This window comes from Urocitellus parryii, chromosome 9 (assembly GCF_045843805.1).
Source record: "Urocitellus parryii isolate mUroPar1 chromosome 9, mUroPar1.hap1, whole genome shotgun sequence".
NCBI lineage: Eukaryota > Metazoa > Chordata > Mammalia > Rodentia > Sciuridae > Urocitellus > Urocitellus parryii.
Window position 1 is genome coordinate 106,267,450 of NC_135539.1, and position 16,183 is coordinate 106,283,632.

At 47.5% G+C, this 16,183-nt stretch overlaps 1 protein-coding gene across 1 annotated transcript; it reads left to right on the forward strand.

Moving 5' to 3' along the window:
* The first annotated feature begins 1,344 nt into the window (after window positions 1–1,344).
* Batf3 (basic leucine zipper ATF-like transcription factor 3) lies at window positions 1,345–14,714 on the forward strand. The gene is made up of 3 exons (XM_026387529.2): window positions 1,345–1,524; window positions 4,503–4,607; window positions 14,310–14,714. Exons 1-3 carry the CDS (start codon window positions 1,447–1,449, stop codon window positions 14,493–14,495), a joined length of 369 nt encoding a protein of 122 aa, XP_026243314.1. The 5' UTR covers window positions 1,345–1,446; the 3' UTR covers window positions 14,496–14,714.
* Window positions 14,715–16,183: the final 1,469 nt, after the last annotated feature.

The following is a 16,183-nucleotide window of genomic DNA, read 5'->3' on the forward strand; positions in this document are numbered from 1 at the left end:
TGTCAGAATCTCCACTAGCTTTCTTGCCAGCAGCCAAGCAGCCAAGTTCATGCAAGCTCCTCTGAAAGTTTTAGCAAAGGGAGGGTCTTAAATCCTGGCGGAGAGCCACGTACACTAGAAATCAGACAGGCCGCTCTACTATCCACACACTGCTGCTCCCAGGGCCAAAGTGACTACCACAGAAGGCACTTCTGAACTAGGTCCCACCGGTCCACCCAGATTCGAGGCTATCTTTATTTCCCGATGCTCACAGCAAGTAGAAGACAAACTTGTAACCACTAGTTTTCCTTTGCTGATTACAATCATCTTGGCTTCTTATTTTTAACAGGTAGGCAAGTGGAGGCAAACACTCCATACCTCTACCCGTGTCCAGTATGGCATGAGAGTGACATTCACACACCTAATCTTGCCACACCTGCCACCTTAATCTGAAAAAAAGATCTAGATCTAGTCCTTTCAAATTTAGCGTGGCGGGCCTACATCCCCGAATCTGTCAAGTGACGTCCAACGCGGCAGATTTGCTTTCAGAAAAGTCTGTCACCATTTCTGCCCCTGCTCACCCTCCACTCAGGGAATTCACCCAAGGTGCCGCCCCGCCGAGTTCTCTGGCCCAGTCGGGAGGGACGAGGTGAAAAAGGAGAGGTGCTCTCCGCAGAAAAGCCCTGGGACGCCCGTGGCTTTGGGGTGTGCAGTGGGACTCTGTGAAGCCGGCTGACCCCGCCTCCCGCCAGTGCCTCCCGGACTGCGGAAGGAGTGAGAGTGGCTCTCCCAGGTGACAGATCGCCCTGGAGAAAGTCCCCCCGAGGCTGTGACCCGCGCTAGGGGGTGGCGGGGAGGCGTGGCCCATGCGCAGGAAGATGTCGTGATGAGACTGGGGAAAAAAACCACCAACCCCAAATCCACCCACTTGAGTTTCCCAACTCGAGTTCCTCTAGAGCGTTCGAAGGACCCCAAAGGCTGCGCCGTGCCTCCCTGACCCCCACCCGCCCGGCGTCACCTCTTGTGGGTGGGCTTCGCGTTCCCCCCCTGGGTTTCAGAGCCACCACGTGACTTCCATGAAGCGAGGGGCCGCTGCGGAAAGCCGCGACAGGGGTGGGATTTGGGACCCCGAGGTGCCACAACTGGGCGGGGAGAGGAGGAAATCAGGCGGGGGTGGGAGACAGCGGGGGCGGGGCGGACTTGGGGACGGGAAGGACAGCCTGCTGGGCCTGGGGGAGGGGTGGGGTGGCCTCGCGATCGCGCGGTGCGCGGAGGAGCCGGGAGAGCGGGAAGCCGAGGGGGCGGGGCGGAGGGCCGACGGCCGGCAGGTGCCGGGGCGCGAGGATGCCGAGGGCGCGAGAGCACCGGTAGGCAGTGCCCCGCGTGCAGGGCGCCGCGGGCGGGGCGGGCGGCCGCTGCTCCGCCAGGCTGCTCCGCGGGGCGGGGCGGAGCAGAGGAGCGCCCGGCATGTCGCAAGGGCTCCTGACCGACAGTAGCGTCCTGCAGAGGAGCGTCGCGGCGCCTGGGAATCAGCCGCAGCCGCAGGTAGTGGACGAGGCGCGCAGGGAGGACCTCAGGGGCTCGAGGGCACTGATGCCTAGCTGGGCTAGGGGCGAGGGACGCCGCGGGGAAGCAGGAGGTGGGTGCTGGAGTTTCCGGGTGGTGACCGCTAAGGTGCGGGGGTGTAGGCGCATCCCCTAGCACCGGACAACCGAGAGTGGGGCGGGAGGTGGGGGAGGACTCTGGGGCCCCCGGATGTGTCCGGTCGCCCAACTCCAGCTCGGTGTCCGCGGCGCCTAGGATAGCTTCAGTGCCTCCGACCGTGAAGACCTGAGGGCGCCTATACCTACATGGGCCCGGCCACCTGCGCTCACCCGCACGTGGGGCATCTGGCGCAGCTCGGGGTCCTGCGTGGCGATCAGCTCCCACTCCACTTTTCACGTGCTTGGCTCTCACCGGTGGCTCCAGGAATGAGCTAGAGCGCCAGGTGGGGGAATTCGGTCCAAAGACTGAATTTGCGGTTCGTCCCCACGTCCCCACGTCTCCACGTCCCCACATCCAACCTCCTTGTTGCCGCGCATATGGGGAACAGGATGGTTCAGCTAGCAGTATGCGATAGGGACCCCTCCGAGAGCAGGTTTCACCCCAGAGCTGGTGAAAACCCCTTACGCCCATCTAGTCAGTCCTCTGCGTTGTCCCCAGCAACTTTTACAACTGCGCCAGACAGGAAACTGAAATCATGTTTCCCGCCGAGATGGCCATTAGGAGGCATTGCACCCAGCTGCTTTAGGATCTGGATAGAGTCTTTCATTCTTATGGCTGCCCCCTCCCAAGCACCTAGTGTCATCGAGTGACACTGGAATGTCACAGAGATCTGAGTTTGGGTCTCACCTTGGCCACTCAGGCTCAGTAATCTTGATAATTTGATGATTCCAAGCCACAGTTAACCCACCTATAAAAAATATAACAACATCTCAGGGTTTTTATGAGGTCTAAATGAGATATTGTTAACTTCCTGACTTTGCAAACCTTTCTGCCTTAATTAAATGTTCCTGTCAGGTTGGCAGGTGTGACCACATATGATAGGTGAGGGTTACCAGTTTAGAGGGTTAGCTCCCAGAGGGTAGGATGCATGTCAATCCTGTGTGTCCTATGCCTTTTTTTTATTATGGAGAATAGAAAGACATGATTTAGTGACAAGCACTGTCGGAGATTCAATTAAAAATAGCAACCTCAACAAAGACTAGTAACTGCTGGAGAGCATACTGTGTATAGGGAGTTTTAGGACAAAGTCTAATTGCATGGTACACTAGCCCCAAACCTCAGGCCTTTTGGCAGAAAGCAGCAGAGGTCAATGACCTGTTGTTCTGGGCTTGTATTTCTAGTGCCTAGGAGAATGCCTGGCACATGGTAGATGCTCAGTTATATTTATTGAAAGAATGAATGTATCACACTTAATGAGAAAATTGGAAATTCAGAAAATTTAAACCATTTACCCAAGGTCTTATTGATAATACAAAATTAGGATCAGTGAGATTGTAAAGTTTATGCTAAAGTTCCATATTCTACACCACATGTCCCTGCCCTGTGATTTTTACACCATCTCTGTACCCTGCAGCATTGTCTCCAGGCCACTTCTATTTATTATGTATGTTGTTTATTCTTCTCCTTTTATTTTTGCATATATTGGAAATTCTTACCTTCAGTAATTGGAGAGATGGTGTGTCTTATTCAGAATATAAGACTAAATAAAATGATAACTGAAAATATCATTATTAGGTGTTTTTGATATTTGCTTTCATTAATAGTAATAATTGAGGAGCTTTCTTTGATCTGTACCCCATTCACCTCTTGTTTTTTAAAACCCTTAAGGGTAATATTTTTTTTTCTCCCTTGATATCTTCTCATGGGGTTCTGGAAAGCAAATATTGCTGTTCTTTTTCGTGTTTCCTATAATGAATGAAGTGTCTTTACCATGGTAAGTGTGTTATTCTGCCTGCCTGTTTCACAGTACCTCTTGAAGGATTTGACTCCATTTGGCTGAATCTCATTGATAGCAAGGCTTTCAGGACATATCATGGATTTGATTTTTTATTTACTCTGACCTCCAAAGCAAAATATCAGTCAGGCATTGTTCAAATGAGCACATTGTTAGGGGTGTGCATTGGTAGAGTTATATAGTTGCAATCAGTTACAAGTATGTAACCATGATTTACCCATAGTATCAAAAGTACCTGCTAGTGTGTGATGGTGTAAGAGCTGACACATAGCAAGTTCCAGAGAGCAGATGGCCTCCAGTTTTCCCAGGCTCAGATGAGCAACACTTACACCACAACTCTTCCAGGCCTACGCCTTTGTGGGATAGAGGTTTGTGAACGTTGGTTTGGAGACCAACAGACCTGAGTTCCACTTCCCACTTACCCCCATACTAGCTGTGATACCTGGAGCAAGTTCCTTAACCTATCTGAGTTTCTTATTCCTCATCTTTCTTTTATAGAATCTAGGGCCTCACACATGCTAGGCAAGCCCTTTATTACTGAGCTACAGCTTCAGCCTGCAGCCCTTACCTTCCCCTACCCTAGTACTGAGGATTGAACCCGGGGCCTCACTCATGATAGCAAGCACTCTACCGCTGACCTGTATTCCTAACCTTTTGCAAATGTTATATTGAGACAGGATCTTGCTTAAATTGCCCAGGCTGGCCTTGAACTTGTAATCATCCTACTTCAGCCTTTCAGGTGTGCACCCCCACACTTAGCACCTCCAGCCCTCTTATTGCTCATCTTTTAAATGACAGCCACAGTACACATTTCTTAGGGCGGTCTTGGGGACTAACAGCTAAGCAGAGGCCCAGCATGCAGTGAGTGCCCCTTAAAAGCTATCATTAGCCCGCTGATGGAGCAACATCAGTAATAAAGGAAATGCTGGCGCTCGGTGAGTGACATTCAGAGTGAAGAAAGAGGGCAGAGAAAGGCAAGGCAAGGGGCATCGACATCATACTCCCCCCAAATGTCATCCCCCAGAGTCCTGAGGATGATGACAGGAAGGTCCGAAGGAGAGAAAAAAACCGAGTTGCTGCTCAGAGAAGTCGGAAGAAGCAGACCCAGAAGGCTGACAAACTCCACGAGGTGAGACTGTGTGGTGGGGCAGAACCACATGAGAGCCATGAGGAGGAGCCACGCTCTGCCCATAACACTGTCCTTGTCACTACTAAATTCTGCACACATCTGATTCTGCTGGGTCTTTCCAGCCCAGTGTTCTGATTCTTTGTTTGTGGACCTCTTCATCTCTCCCCAGTCCACTGGGTGCCTCTCACATTTAAGTTTCTTGCATTATAAAACAAGACAAAGTGCCCCCCCCCTTTTTTTAATATGTTGCTGAGGATTGAACCCAGGGCCTCTAACATGCCAGGCAAGTGCTCTACCACTGATCCACAACCCCAGCCCCCCAAAATTCCCCTTCTTGATTCTAATTGCCTTTCAAGTTCTTGCTCCATTTCTTTTCTTCCTTCACTTGTCTGTTTTTTTTTTTGGGGGGGGTTGTTTGTTTGTTTTTTTGGTACTGGGGATTGAACCAGGAGCACTCAACCACTGAGCCACATCCCAGCCCTATTTTGTATTTCATTTAGAGACAGGGTCTCACTGAGTTGCTCAGTGCCTCACTTTTGCTGAGGCTGGCTTTGAACTTGCAATCTTGCTGTCTCAGTCTCCTGAGCCGCTGGGATTACAGGTGTATGCCACCGCACCAAGCACACCTCTTCTTCTTAAAAACAGTATCCACTTTTAGCTGTGGGTGTAGATCAGTGGTAGAATGGGTAGAGTGCCTACTTCACACACATGCAAGTTCCTGGGTGCCATCTACAGTACTGAAGAAAAAAAAAAAAGAATAGCTTATGCTTGCTGTCTCTGTGCCTTTGGTTTCTATTGATTCCTCTTCTATGATTTCATTCCTGCTTCTCCTTTCTCTACCTAATGCATGTAGACACATATACCCCTGCAGAAGTTGCTGTCCTGGAGGCCAACAGGAGCTTCATCCTGTTTTTATCCTCCTTGATCTTGCTGAAACTTTTGACACCTTTCACTCATTCCTTCTTGAAGCTTTCTCCTCTTGCCTCTAATAGACTGCATTTCGTAGTTATCCTGATCCTCTTCATCTTTTTTTAAAAATTTCTTTGTTAACTTTTCTGTCTTTTTTTTCTTAAATGATGGTGTTGATCAGGGCTTCAGACCCTGCTGTTTCTTAATCTCACACTGGAAGATTCATTTATTTATCTACTAATCTGTTCTTCAGAACATCAGCTTCAAACATTAATAAATGCCCTAGACCCAAACCAGACCATTTGCTTAGATGTCTCCAGAGGGTCTGCTGCAGGCTCCTGGGATGAACCACATTCATAATGGAGTGCCAAGTCTGTTCACTCTGAGACTGTCTTCACAGGATCTTCACATTATAGTTAACCAGCTACTTTTCTTATCATTCATATCAGAAGCCTGGTTTCTGAGTCTGTTTTCTGTTGCTATAACTGACTGCCACAGGTTGGGTAATTTATAAAGAATAGTTTATTTGGCTCAAGTTCTAGAGTCTGGGATGTTCAAAAAGCAAGATGCCATCATTGCTTTGCATCTAGTGAGGGCCTTCTTGCTGCATTAAAACATGGCAGAGGGTATCACATGATGACAGGGCAAACAAACCAAAAGAATTTGTTTTATAAAAAGCCATTCTCATGATAACCCATTAAAAGATTAATCTTTTCACAGAAGCAAAACCTTCATGATCCTATCACTTCCCAAAGGTCTTACCTCCTAACACTACTGCATATAGGACCAAGTTTCCAATACATGACTTTTCAGTGGGCACATGCAGACCCCAGACTGGGATTTATCTTCAACTATTTCGTTTTCCTCAATCCTTAAGCATAAACCCATGGAATCCCATGGCTGGGAATGACAACTGTGCATACCAGGAACTGACCTCAGAAGCACTTGAGATCTATCCAAGGAATTTCCTGGCAGTCTCTGCATGGAGTAGATGTGCTTAATTAAAGATTTTAGTTTCATTATTTCCTGCCAAGCTTTCTCATCATAGATTGATTCAGCAAGAACATTCTGGAACATTGACAGCACAGACACTCATGTATAATTGAGAAGGAGAAGAAAATTTCTGAAAAAGTCTTCTAGCAGTGCACAGAGAACAAATTCTGAATGCACATATCCCAGAGAGACAAGACACACCAATGTAAATTTACAGTGTGGCAAAGTTATAGATGTCAGATTCTTTCCTGAGTAGGATAGCTGGCCCTATAAAGAGACTAGAGTGTCCAGACTAGAGTCAGGGAAGGCCTTTCCATCCTTTATTCTGTAAAATTTTTACAGAAGAATTGCAATACCCTTTGCCTCCTTTCTTCCTTCCCCCTTGCTCCTGAGACAATTGTGGTTCTAGCTTCTTGTTACCAAATATCCCCCAGAGGGGGCTTGTGGCTCACAGTTAGTGCATGGTCCTTCATTCAGACCATGTGTACTGGTCTTAACAGCTGGACAAGAGCCTTTGAGAAGTTTCTAGTCCAAGTCAGATGCATTATCAATTGTAAGTCCTGAGTGATTATGTATACAGTGGTGGCTAAGTGTCTTGAACAAGATCTTTCAGGGAGTAGATCAAGTAGATCTAGTCTACAAATATTTATTAAGCACTCCTGTGGGCAAAACATTACTTTTGGGTCACAAAAAGAAGAAGTTCTCATTCCTCTCCTTGGGAATCGCAAGATTTCCCACTGAAAGCATGTTAATTTTTTTACTGTTGCTGTAACAAATCCTTACAAATGTGGTGACTTAAAACAACAAATTTACTATCTTAGAGTTTTGGCAGTTGGACCTTTTGAGATGCCTGTCCCTGAGCTAAAAGCCAGATGTCATCAGGGCTGCATTCTTTCTGGAAGCTCTGGTGAAGATCTGTTTCCTTGCTTTTTCCAGCTTCTAGAGGCTTCCATGATCCTCAGGTTGTGATCCCCTTCCATCTTCAACTTTGACCCTCGTGATCACATGATACCTGCCTAGGTAATCCAGGACAATCTCTCACTTTACTCTGCTTAATTGCATCTGCAAAGTCCCCTCTGCTATGTGAGGCGACACAGACACAGGTTCCAGAGATCCAGATATGGACATCTTTGAGGGGCCATTATTCCATCTACCATAGAAGGTAGAATGAATATTCATAAAGCTTATTGGCTGGAGATGTAGCTCAGTGGTAGGACACTTGCCTAGCATTTGAGAGGCCCGGGTTCCATCTCCAGCACTGAAAAAAAGAAAGAAGAATATTCATTTGGCTCTATTACATTGTCAAAAAAAAGACCCCCCGATGAAGCACGGGCTCTCTCTCAATCTCTAACATTGTTGGATTTGATAATCAAGTGAACCAGGTGCCTGGGAACCACATTTACCCCTTTATATTCCCTCTTTTTTTAGTTCTTTAATTTAATTTTCTTATTTGTTTTAATTAGTTACACAGGACAGGAGAATGCCTTTATGCACTTTGATATATCATACATACATGGGATATAATTTCTCATTTTTCTGAGTGTACGTGTTGCAGAAGCATATTGGTCATGCATTCACATTTACACATAAAGTAATAATGTCTGTTTTATTCTACAATCCTTCTGTCCCCACATCCCCTCCCATCACTTCCCTCTACCTAATCTAAGGTAACTCTATTCTTTTCTAGTGCCACCCCATTGTGAATTAGCATCTTCATATTAGAGAAGACATTTGGCCTTTGGTTTTTTGGTATTGGCTTATTTCACTTAGCATAATATTTTCCAACTCCATCCATTTACTGGCAAATACCATAATTTTCATTCTTCTTTAAAGCTGAATAATCTTCCATTGAGTATATATACCACATTTTCTTTATCCATTCATCTACTGAAGGACACCTAGGTTGATTCCATAGTTTAGCTATTGTGAATTGAGCTGCTATTTTCTGGTCCCTCTTGAACCATGAGGCCTTCCATGGGCCCCCTTGCCTGTCCTCTTACCCAAAGACTCTGTTGCCTCACAGTATTGCTTCTGTCCTTTCCAGAACTGGTGTGGCTTGATCTGGAGCCCAGTCCCTACAGGAAAGAACACCCCCTTCTCCTCTTCCTCAGTGTGGCCGGAGGCATACGTCAGAATATACACCACTGGCCCATCACCTCAGCAAGGCAGCCCTGTTGAGAAACGCAGTGTCAAAGTCAGGACAGTGGCTCCCTCTATATACAGACCCCCAAACTACCCCTCACCTTACCTCAGTAGCTACACACAAAGAAGGTATCAGGGGGTAAGCAACTGGCTTAGGAAAGTAAAAATGCATCCCAAACTTTTTACAGAATGAGAGGAACATCACCTCTGGACCAACAGGTTCCTCATGAAAAAAAATCCCTTCCCTGAGGATTCCCGGCCTCCTACCAGGAAGGCTTCATGATTACAGGAATCTCTTTTCTGTACGGCCAGCAGTTTAGTGGTAGGACGGTAAATGACTAAATCTATATACTAGAGGTGCAGATGACTGTAGAAAGAATGTGGTAAAGAATTACTACGCTCCAGTGACCTGAGGGCAGAACACTTAGCACACTTCTGTGGGTCACAGCCGAAAGCCCCTGGAGACACCTGGGGCTCCCAGGTCACATCCAGGAAGGAGTCAATGAGAGCAAAACCCACCAGATCACTGGGAGGTTTTCAGGGGCTCAGGAAGCTGCTTGGTCCCTGCTAAAGATAGTAGTCCCGCAAAAGGACTTTCCTCATTGGCTCCCCTATCCCAGCACTGGGTGGAATTCCTAATGTCAAAGTAGCTCAGACTCTTCCCTTGCCTTTCTTGAATACCTCCACGGGTAATGATCAGAGCCTGCTTTGTTTAAAATTCCCACTTTTCTCTTCTGTTCACCTTACTCACACACCCAGTTATTTTTGAGCCCCTGTCACCTCTAGCCACCTGAAAACATTCCTTCGGCTTCCACTGTTTTGAGTTTCTTGGCCATTTCCCTCTGCTTCCAGTTCTCCATCTTGAAAGCCAGATGATTCCATCAAAGTGAGATAGGCCAGGGGAGCCCGGGGAGAGAAGAGTTGGGCTCACTTCTCAGAGTGTCCCCCAGGCCATGGGTCAGTGGCTGGCAGTTGGACTGTGGCAATGAGAAGCAGTTCCCAGCAGGTGTCTGTGACCCTCCCTGTTCACCGTTTTCAAATCATCCCTTCACGGCGCTTACGCCTCTCGTGGGCTTTTGACCTCCATGCATCTCTGAACATCTGGCGCACACCGGAATCCACATTCACAAGTGGAACCCAAGTGATGGGCCAGGCTCTCTGAGAGGAGCTGGAAGATGGCTCAGAAATGGGTCAGATTGGTTTGACCAGGCACCCAAACATGTCAGACTGAGAAAGGATTTTGAGTCAGAAAAGGAAGGCAGCAATGCCATCCTCAAGAGCCCTAAATGTCACAAAACTGACAAAGTACTTGGGCAATACCGTTGTGGTATGTGTTGCCATGGTTTTTTCAGACATTGCATGTTTTAAGAGAATGTTTCATGTCAGTACCCAGTTGGTTCAGAAACTGATTATGACACTAATTTGTACAGTCCTTGCTGATGACACAGCATCTGCTGGGAAGTGCATCAGCTTAAGGCTTGGAAAGGGGTAAATTGTAAAGTCCTGAAATCTCATGGCCTTTTACTTCTGGTAACCACCACAGGGGAATTCAGGCCCAGCTGCTGCCAACCAAGAGCAAAATTGCTGATGCTGCCTGAGAGTTGCAGTTGACCTGGACATAGGCATCTGATCCCAAGTCTATGTGACCTTGGACATGTCACTGTGCCTTGCAGAGCTTCAGTTGGCTCACTTATGAAAACTGGGTTTGTGTTTGGCTGTATCCTCCTGGTGGTCTTTTCCTACCCCTCCTTTCTTTCACACCAGAATTATCATCTTTGGTCCATGGTACTCACATCAGCTTCTCTACCAATCTCAATTCCATCTTCTTCCTTAGAAGACGGAACCCTGGCAACCCCCAGACAGTTCCCCACTCGACCTCTTTGAATGTTTTTCAGCCTCAATACTGTGGACATTTGGAGATAGACAATTTCTTGTTTGGGGGGCTGTCCTGTGCACCGTAGGACACGGAGCAACATCTGCCTCAACCCACTGGATGCATATCACCTCCCTCCCCTATCTGTGAAAAAACAAAACTGTCTGCAGACATCAGCAAATTTTCTCAGATGTCCTCAACTGGGGACTGCCAAAATTGCCCCAGCTGAGAACCACTGCCTTAGGCAGCTTAATTTCTGAGGCAGAACTGGGATTTGCAGTGATTTCACTGCCTCTAATTTTAGGTCTCTGCTCTGAAGCTATGACCTGGCAAATTCCCAGGGTGGCAGCACAGTGACCACAGGTCACCAGGATTCAAGCTAGACGGATCATCCCTTTGGAAATCACATGAGTTCAATGTTTTCTTCTCATTCCTTATTTATGTTAAATCTAGTCATCTCTTCTTTGCTGAAGCGGGTTTTCATTCTTTCCCTTTTCTTTCCGTTCAGTCTTCTCGGCCCCTTCTTCCTCCCTTTCTCAGCTTCTCTTCATTTTTATAGAACTGGTCTCACCTGAAGATTTTCACTGCTTCTCTCCTTATTCCCTCAGCTCCGTAAAAGTCCCTCAGCAGATTTATGAGTAAAACCTAAATCCCAGAAGAGAAAGTCCCTGTGGAGAAGGCAGACGAGGGGCCTGCTTGGTGGCTTGTGACAGGCAGCTCTGAAGACTTTCCGAGCAGAGGTTTGGGGAACGTAGTAGTGGTACCTCAGGAAGGTGTTAGGCCTCAGGGCTTCTTGTGGCTTCCAGAGACAAAGCTCAGAAACTCAGAGAAAAAAAAAATAACCGTAAAATGGCAGTTTTGAGATATTCTGCCTGAGGAAGAAAACTACCTGTTCTTTGGAATCTAGTTAAAATGTTATCTCATTGGAACCATTCAGATCTACCATCAACTTTACTTGAAGGTGAAGGGCAGTTCCAGTCACAGAGTAGAGTGTGTGTGACCTGTGTGTGTGTGAGTGTGTGGCATGTGTGTGTGTGTGAGTGTGTGGCATGTGTGTGTGTGTGTGTGTGTGGCATGTGTGTGTGTGTGTGTGTGTGTGTGTGTGTGTGTATGGGCATGTGCAACCTCTTTCATCTCTCTGATGCATGCAAGCTCCCCGTGATGCCACAGTCTCTGTTCCTGTCTTTTCATCCAGACCCTCCCCTTGCCCATGAAGGGCTTGTTGCTGAGTTTATAGACTGAATTCTGACTCCAGGTCTGGAGCTGGTCAGAGGTCAGAAAAGATCACAAAGAACTGGGGATGGTGGGCAAGGAGAGGGACTGAAGGCAGAATGGGCCCAATGTGCTAGTAAAGCCAAACTGACTCTGAGAAGCCTGGTTCAGGAGCAGGGAGAATGAAGCCTGCTGTCCTGGGCAGTATTTTGGAACACCCTACCAACCTTTCCATAATGGGCAGGAGGTGGAGGAGTGGCTGAGATGATCTCTGTGTGCCACTCTTCTGGGGCCCTGGTTCTGAAAGGGAGGCAGGTACTCAGTGGGGAGGAAGGGAGGGAAGGGCAAGAGAAGACAGAGGATAAGGTTTAAGGAGTTGCTGAGCTTCTAGATGCTGGCTCTGTGGTGCATGGAGTGGAGGTAGAGAAGAGGGTAGCAGAAGATCCTAGGTGTTAAGTATTTCTGATCTTTGAGGAGAGATTTTATTTACTATAAGAGAGATTGAAGATGATACCAGACCTGAATAGAACTCATAATAAAAGATGTAGGTTTTATAGAAGCTGCAATTAGAGAAACCTTCCTGGAGGTAGTGGGCCTCTATGGGAAAAAGAGGAAGGTGGTCCACTTGAGGAGAACCTCATGAGCAAAGGGGCAGGGATGAGAACTTGCAGGTTTCTTTAGGGGCTATCAGATAAGACTTCCTTAGTGATACTTTTCTTAAAGATCACTATCAAGAAAGAAGTGTGATGGGTAATAAGAGGGGGTCCCCAGCTCAGGATCTGCCTGGGGCAACAAAGCCTAATCATACAAATCAAGCTACATGTGAATGAAAACTACTTTGTAGCAAAATTTAAATACAGTTGTCAGCCTTGAGATAGTTGCTGTTAGCATGCTGGAGGGTTCTGTCATGAGTTGGTGTTGGAGAACTTATTGATGACTGGGATGAAGAAAAGAAAGAACTGCTTATCAAGTTATTGGATGGCTTAAAGTGGTCCACGAGATGAAACAATTATGATTCCAATAGATTTTGCTTGGCTCAAAGAAGCTCAAATGCACAGAATGAAATTCAGCGGAGAAAGATGTAAAGCTGTACCCTTCAGGTCCAGAATATCAATCATCACCCAAGTAGAGACAGAAAAACAGCACATGCTGACGGAGCTCTCTGCAAGCTCATGGAGAATCCCCATCATCTTAGGTCTGGTGCACAGGAGGCCTCTGCCAGGAATTTTCCCTTTGCATGATCCCCAGAATCATGCACTGCATTCAAGGAGTGATGTTTTCTCAGAGATTCTGGCAACTTGGAATGTGTGTCAGGGATGATGTCCAGGAGAGCAGAGGCATTGGTAGTCCTGCCACAAGAAACTCAGAGAACCTGAGACAGTTGGGCTCAGAGAATACCTAAGGGGAAGTGGTGTGGGGCTGTCCCTACCATTTCAAGAACTGCGATGTTGAAAAAAAGTATTAGATTTACTCTATGTGGTTCCATTAGGTGGAACCCAGCCCAATAGGTGGGTTTGAAGAAGAGGGAGATTTGGGATTGCTACAACAAACAGCTTTTTCTAATAGAGCTGCTCAGAAATGACAAGGGCTATCCTTTGAAGGTGGGACTGCCCAGCCCAAGATAGATGCTGGGGCTAGTTACCTATGGAAGGTTTCTACATTGTGTGGGTTGGTGCAAAGGGTACTCTTTGATTCCCTGCAGTTCTAAGCCTCTGTGAACTCTGATATGGTGGAAACAACAGAATAGTGCCGGAGCAAAGCCACATGCATTCATGCTTTGATTTGGGCAATCAGCAAACATTTGCTACCTTCTGAGTCGGTTCTGGGTGCTGGGGGTAGGTGCTGGGGGTGTAGTGCGAATCCAGCAAAGACCTTCAGAAAGCAGATCAGCCAGCCTTGGAGGGGACTGACACAAAAGGATCTAAGGGAACTTTCTGAAGTGGTGGAAATGTGTTATTGATCAACATGGGCATATACATTTGTCAACACTCATTGAAATACACCTTTAAAATAGATGCATTTTATTTTTTATGTTTCTTTGATGGGACTCAGTAGCTCCCCCTACAGTTCCAGTTATTCAGGAGGCCGAGGCAGGAGGATCGCTTGAGCCCAGGAGTTCACTACGGGCATCAGCAACAAGTTCCGCAGTGGAATCACCAGGTTGCCTAAGAAGGGGAGAACCCCTGCAGGTCAGGAGCAGAGCAAGCCAAATCTCCTTAACGGAGGAGTAGTGGGATGCTGGAACAACCCCGGCAACATAGTGAAACCCCTCTCTCAAAAACATGAAATAAAAAAATAACATAGTTAATTGATTGATTAAATGAATTATTCCTCACTAGAGTTGCTTGGAAAAAAAAAAAAAAGCTCTGATCCTTTCATCCTAGTAGGAGGAGAAGAAAACATAAGCCAACACACCGTAAGCCAATAAATGCGAGCGGTGGAGGGGACAGGGGTCCAGGATAAGGCTTTCTCCGGCAGGAGGTGAGCTTCGCGGTGCGCTTTAGAGCTGCTGGGAGGCCGGAGGAAGGGAATGCAGTCTCAGAACCCTGTTGCCTATTGCCTTTCCTCCACAGGAGTACGAGTGCCTGGAGCAGGAAAACACCATGCTGCGGAAGGAGATCGGGAAGCTGACGGAGGAGCTGCGGCACCTGAGCGAGGCGCTGAAGGAGCACGAGAAGATGTGCCCGCTGCTGCTCTGCCCCATGAACTTTGTGCAGGTGCCTCGGCCGGACCCAGTGGCCAGCTGTCTACCGCGATGAAGCCCGAGGACGCTCCTCCTCTGCTGGGCGAGGAGCCTTGATCATTTCCACACCTGGGGGAAGAGGTTCCCTCTGCGTCTGTGTGCAGGGTCACCTGTGGCCAGAAGCTCCAGGGCCAGTCGTGGCCTCCGCAGCCAGGCTCAGGGTGGCAACCTGTAGGCACCTGACTCTTCGTCCTGGAGCAGCAAGCAGAAAGGCCACCAGCTGAAAGTCCACCCTCAGGAGCCACTTCTCTGCTTTGGAGCCACTACTGCTTTGGCAGCTAGTAGGTTTCCGCAGGATCATTTCCTCTAGAATTGGGATAATAATAAAGTTGGATATAGTTTCTCCTTTCTCCAAGTTGTTGGAATTTAGGAGCACAGTACAATTCCTCTTTCTGGGGTGGTCATCTTCCCCGTGGCCTTTCATAGCTCATGGGTCTTGTTTCCCTCTCCCGTTCATCTCCTCCAAAGCCACATCCATGATAATTGGCCGAGGCACCCTTGTGGGGGCTGTGGCAAAGCATAAATGGGCAGGATTTCGCTGCACCCCTGCGTCTTCAGAAGTCATTGACCCAGCTGGCCCTACATCTTGACCAGCTCACACCCATGCTAGACTGTCATGTAAGATTTTCTATTCCAGGACTTTTTTTTCCCAACTGCTGTGTCTATTCCCAGGTCACCTTTCCCTTCTGTAAGTAGGTATAGGATCAGAGGACAAACTTACTTTATATTAGCCTGAATCCCTGGAAAAGGAAATCTGTCTCCTTATTTATGATGGGGAGGAATTTATGATGGGAGATGAGAAGAGGAATATTTTTTTTCTTTTTGATACTGGGGATTGAATCCAGGAGCACTTTACTACTGAGCAATCTCCTTAGTCCTTTTTTTTTTTTTTTTTTTTTTTTTTTAAATTTTGAGACAGAGTCTTGCTAAGTTGCTGAGTCTAACCTCATGTGATCCTCTGCCTCAGCCTCCTGGAGGAGCTGGGATTCCAGGAGTGTGCTACCATGCCAGGCAAGGAACAATTTTCTCTCATAAGTTCTGTCCAACTCTATTCTCTTAGGAAAGGTTAGAACCAAGCCAACCCAGAAAATCTGGGAAGGTGGTCCCCAACCTTCTTCAAGGGGGATGTGGAGGGTGGAGCTATCCTGTCATAACCAGAACAAGAAATGAGAACAGAAAGGAAAATGCTTTGTTATAAATGTAGGTGGTTACAAAAGTAGAAAGGGAGAAAAACACCTTGCAGACCCTCCCAAGGTAAAGGACTTGCTAGCTCCAGACATAGAGGTTATCAACACCCCCTCCTCTCCTGGGAGGCTCCCCCTTCTGGTGGAGGTCTGCCTGGTCGCCTTTAACTTGCATAAGCTCAAGGCTGCAAAATCCCCTCTTCAGGCATTGGAAGGCTGGTGCCAGAGAACAGGGCTAATGCTTACTGGAAGCACCAACCAAAACTTCCTGAATTCGACTGTTTCAGGTGCATGGTGCATGTTTTTAGTACAAGAGACACGAAAGTCATCCAGTCTATCCCTTCACTCTGCAGATGAGGGATTCAGGTGCATCGAGGGAAAGGGATTTGCTTAAGGCTGTTCGTGGAGAGCTGCAGAACCAGGCTGAGAACACCAGTGGTCTGATTGCTGAGCTAATAGAGTCAGGCTGAGTTGTGCAAAAAGGATGTGAGTCAGGGCGGATCCTGTTCTGCTGGTGTTC

Excerpts from the sequence above, each read along its gene's own strand:
- Batf3 (XM_026387529.2), top strand. The coding sequence starts at position 1,447 with ATGTCGCAAGGGCTCCTGACCGACAGTAGCGTCCTGCAGAGGAGCGTC. Across the intron at positions 1,525-4,502 it reads GGAATCAGCCGCAGCCGCAG|AGTCCTGAGGATGATGACAG; the intron begins GTAGTGGACGAG and ends GTCATCCCCCAG. Across the intron at positions 4,608-14,309 it reads AGGCTGACAAACTCCACGAG|GAGTACGAGTGCCTGGAGCA; the intron begins GTGAGACTGTGT and ends TTTCCTCCACAG.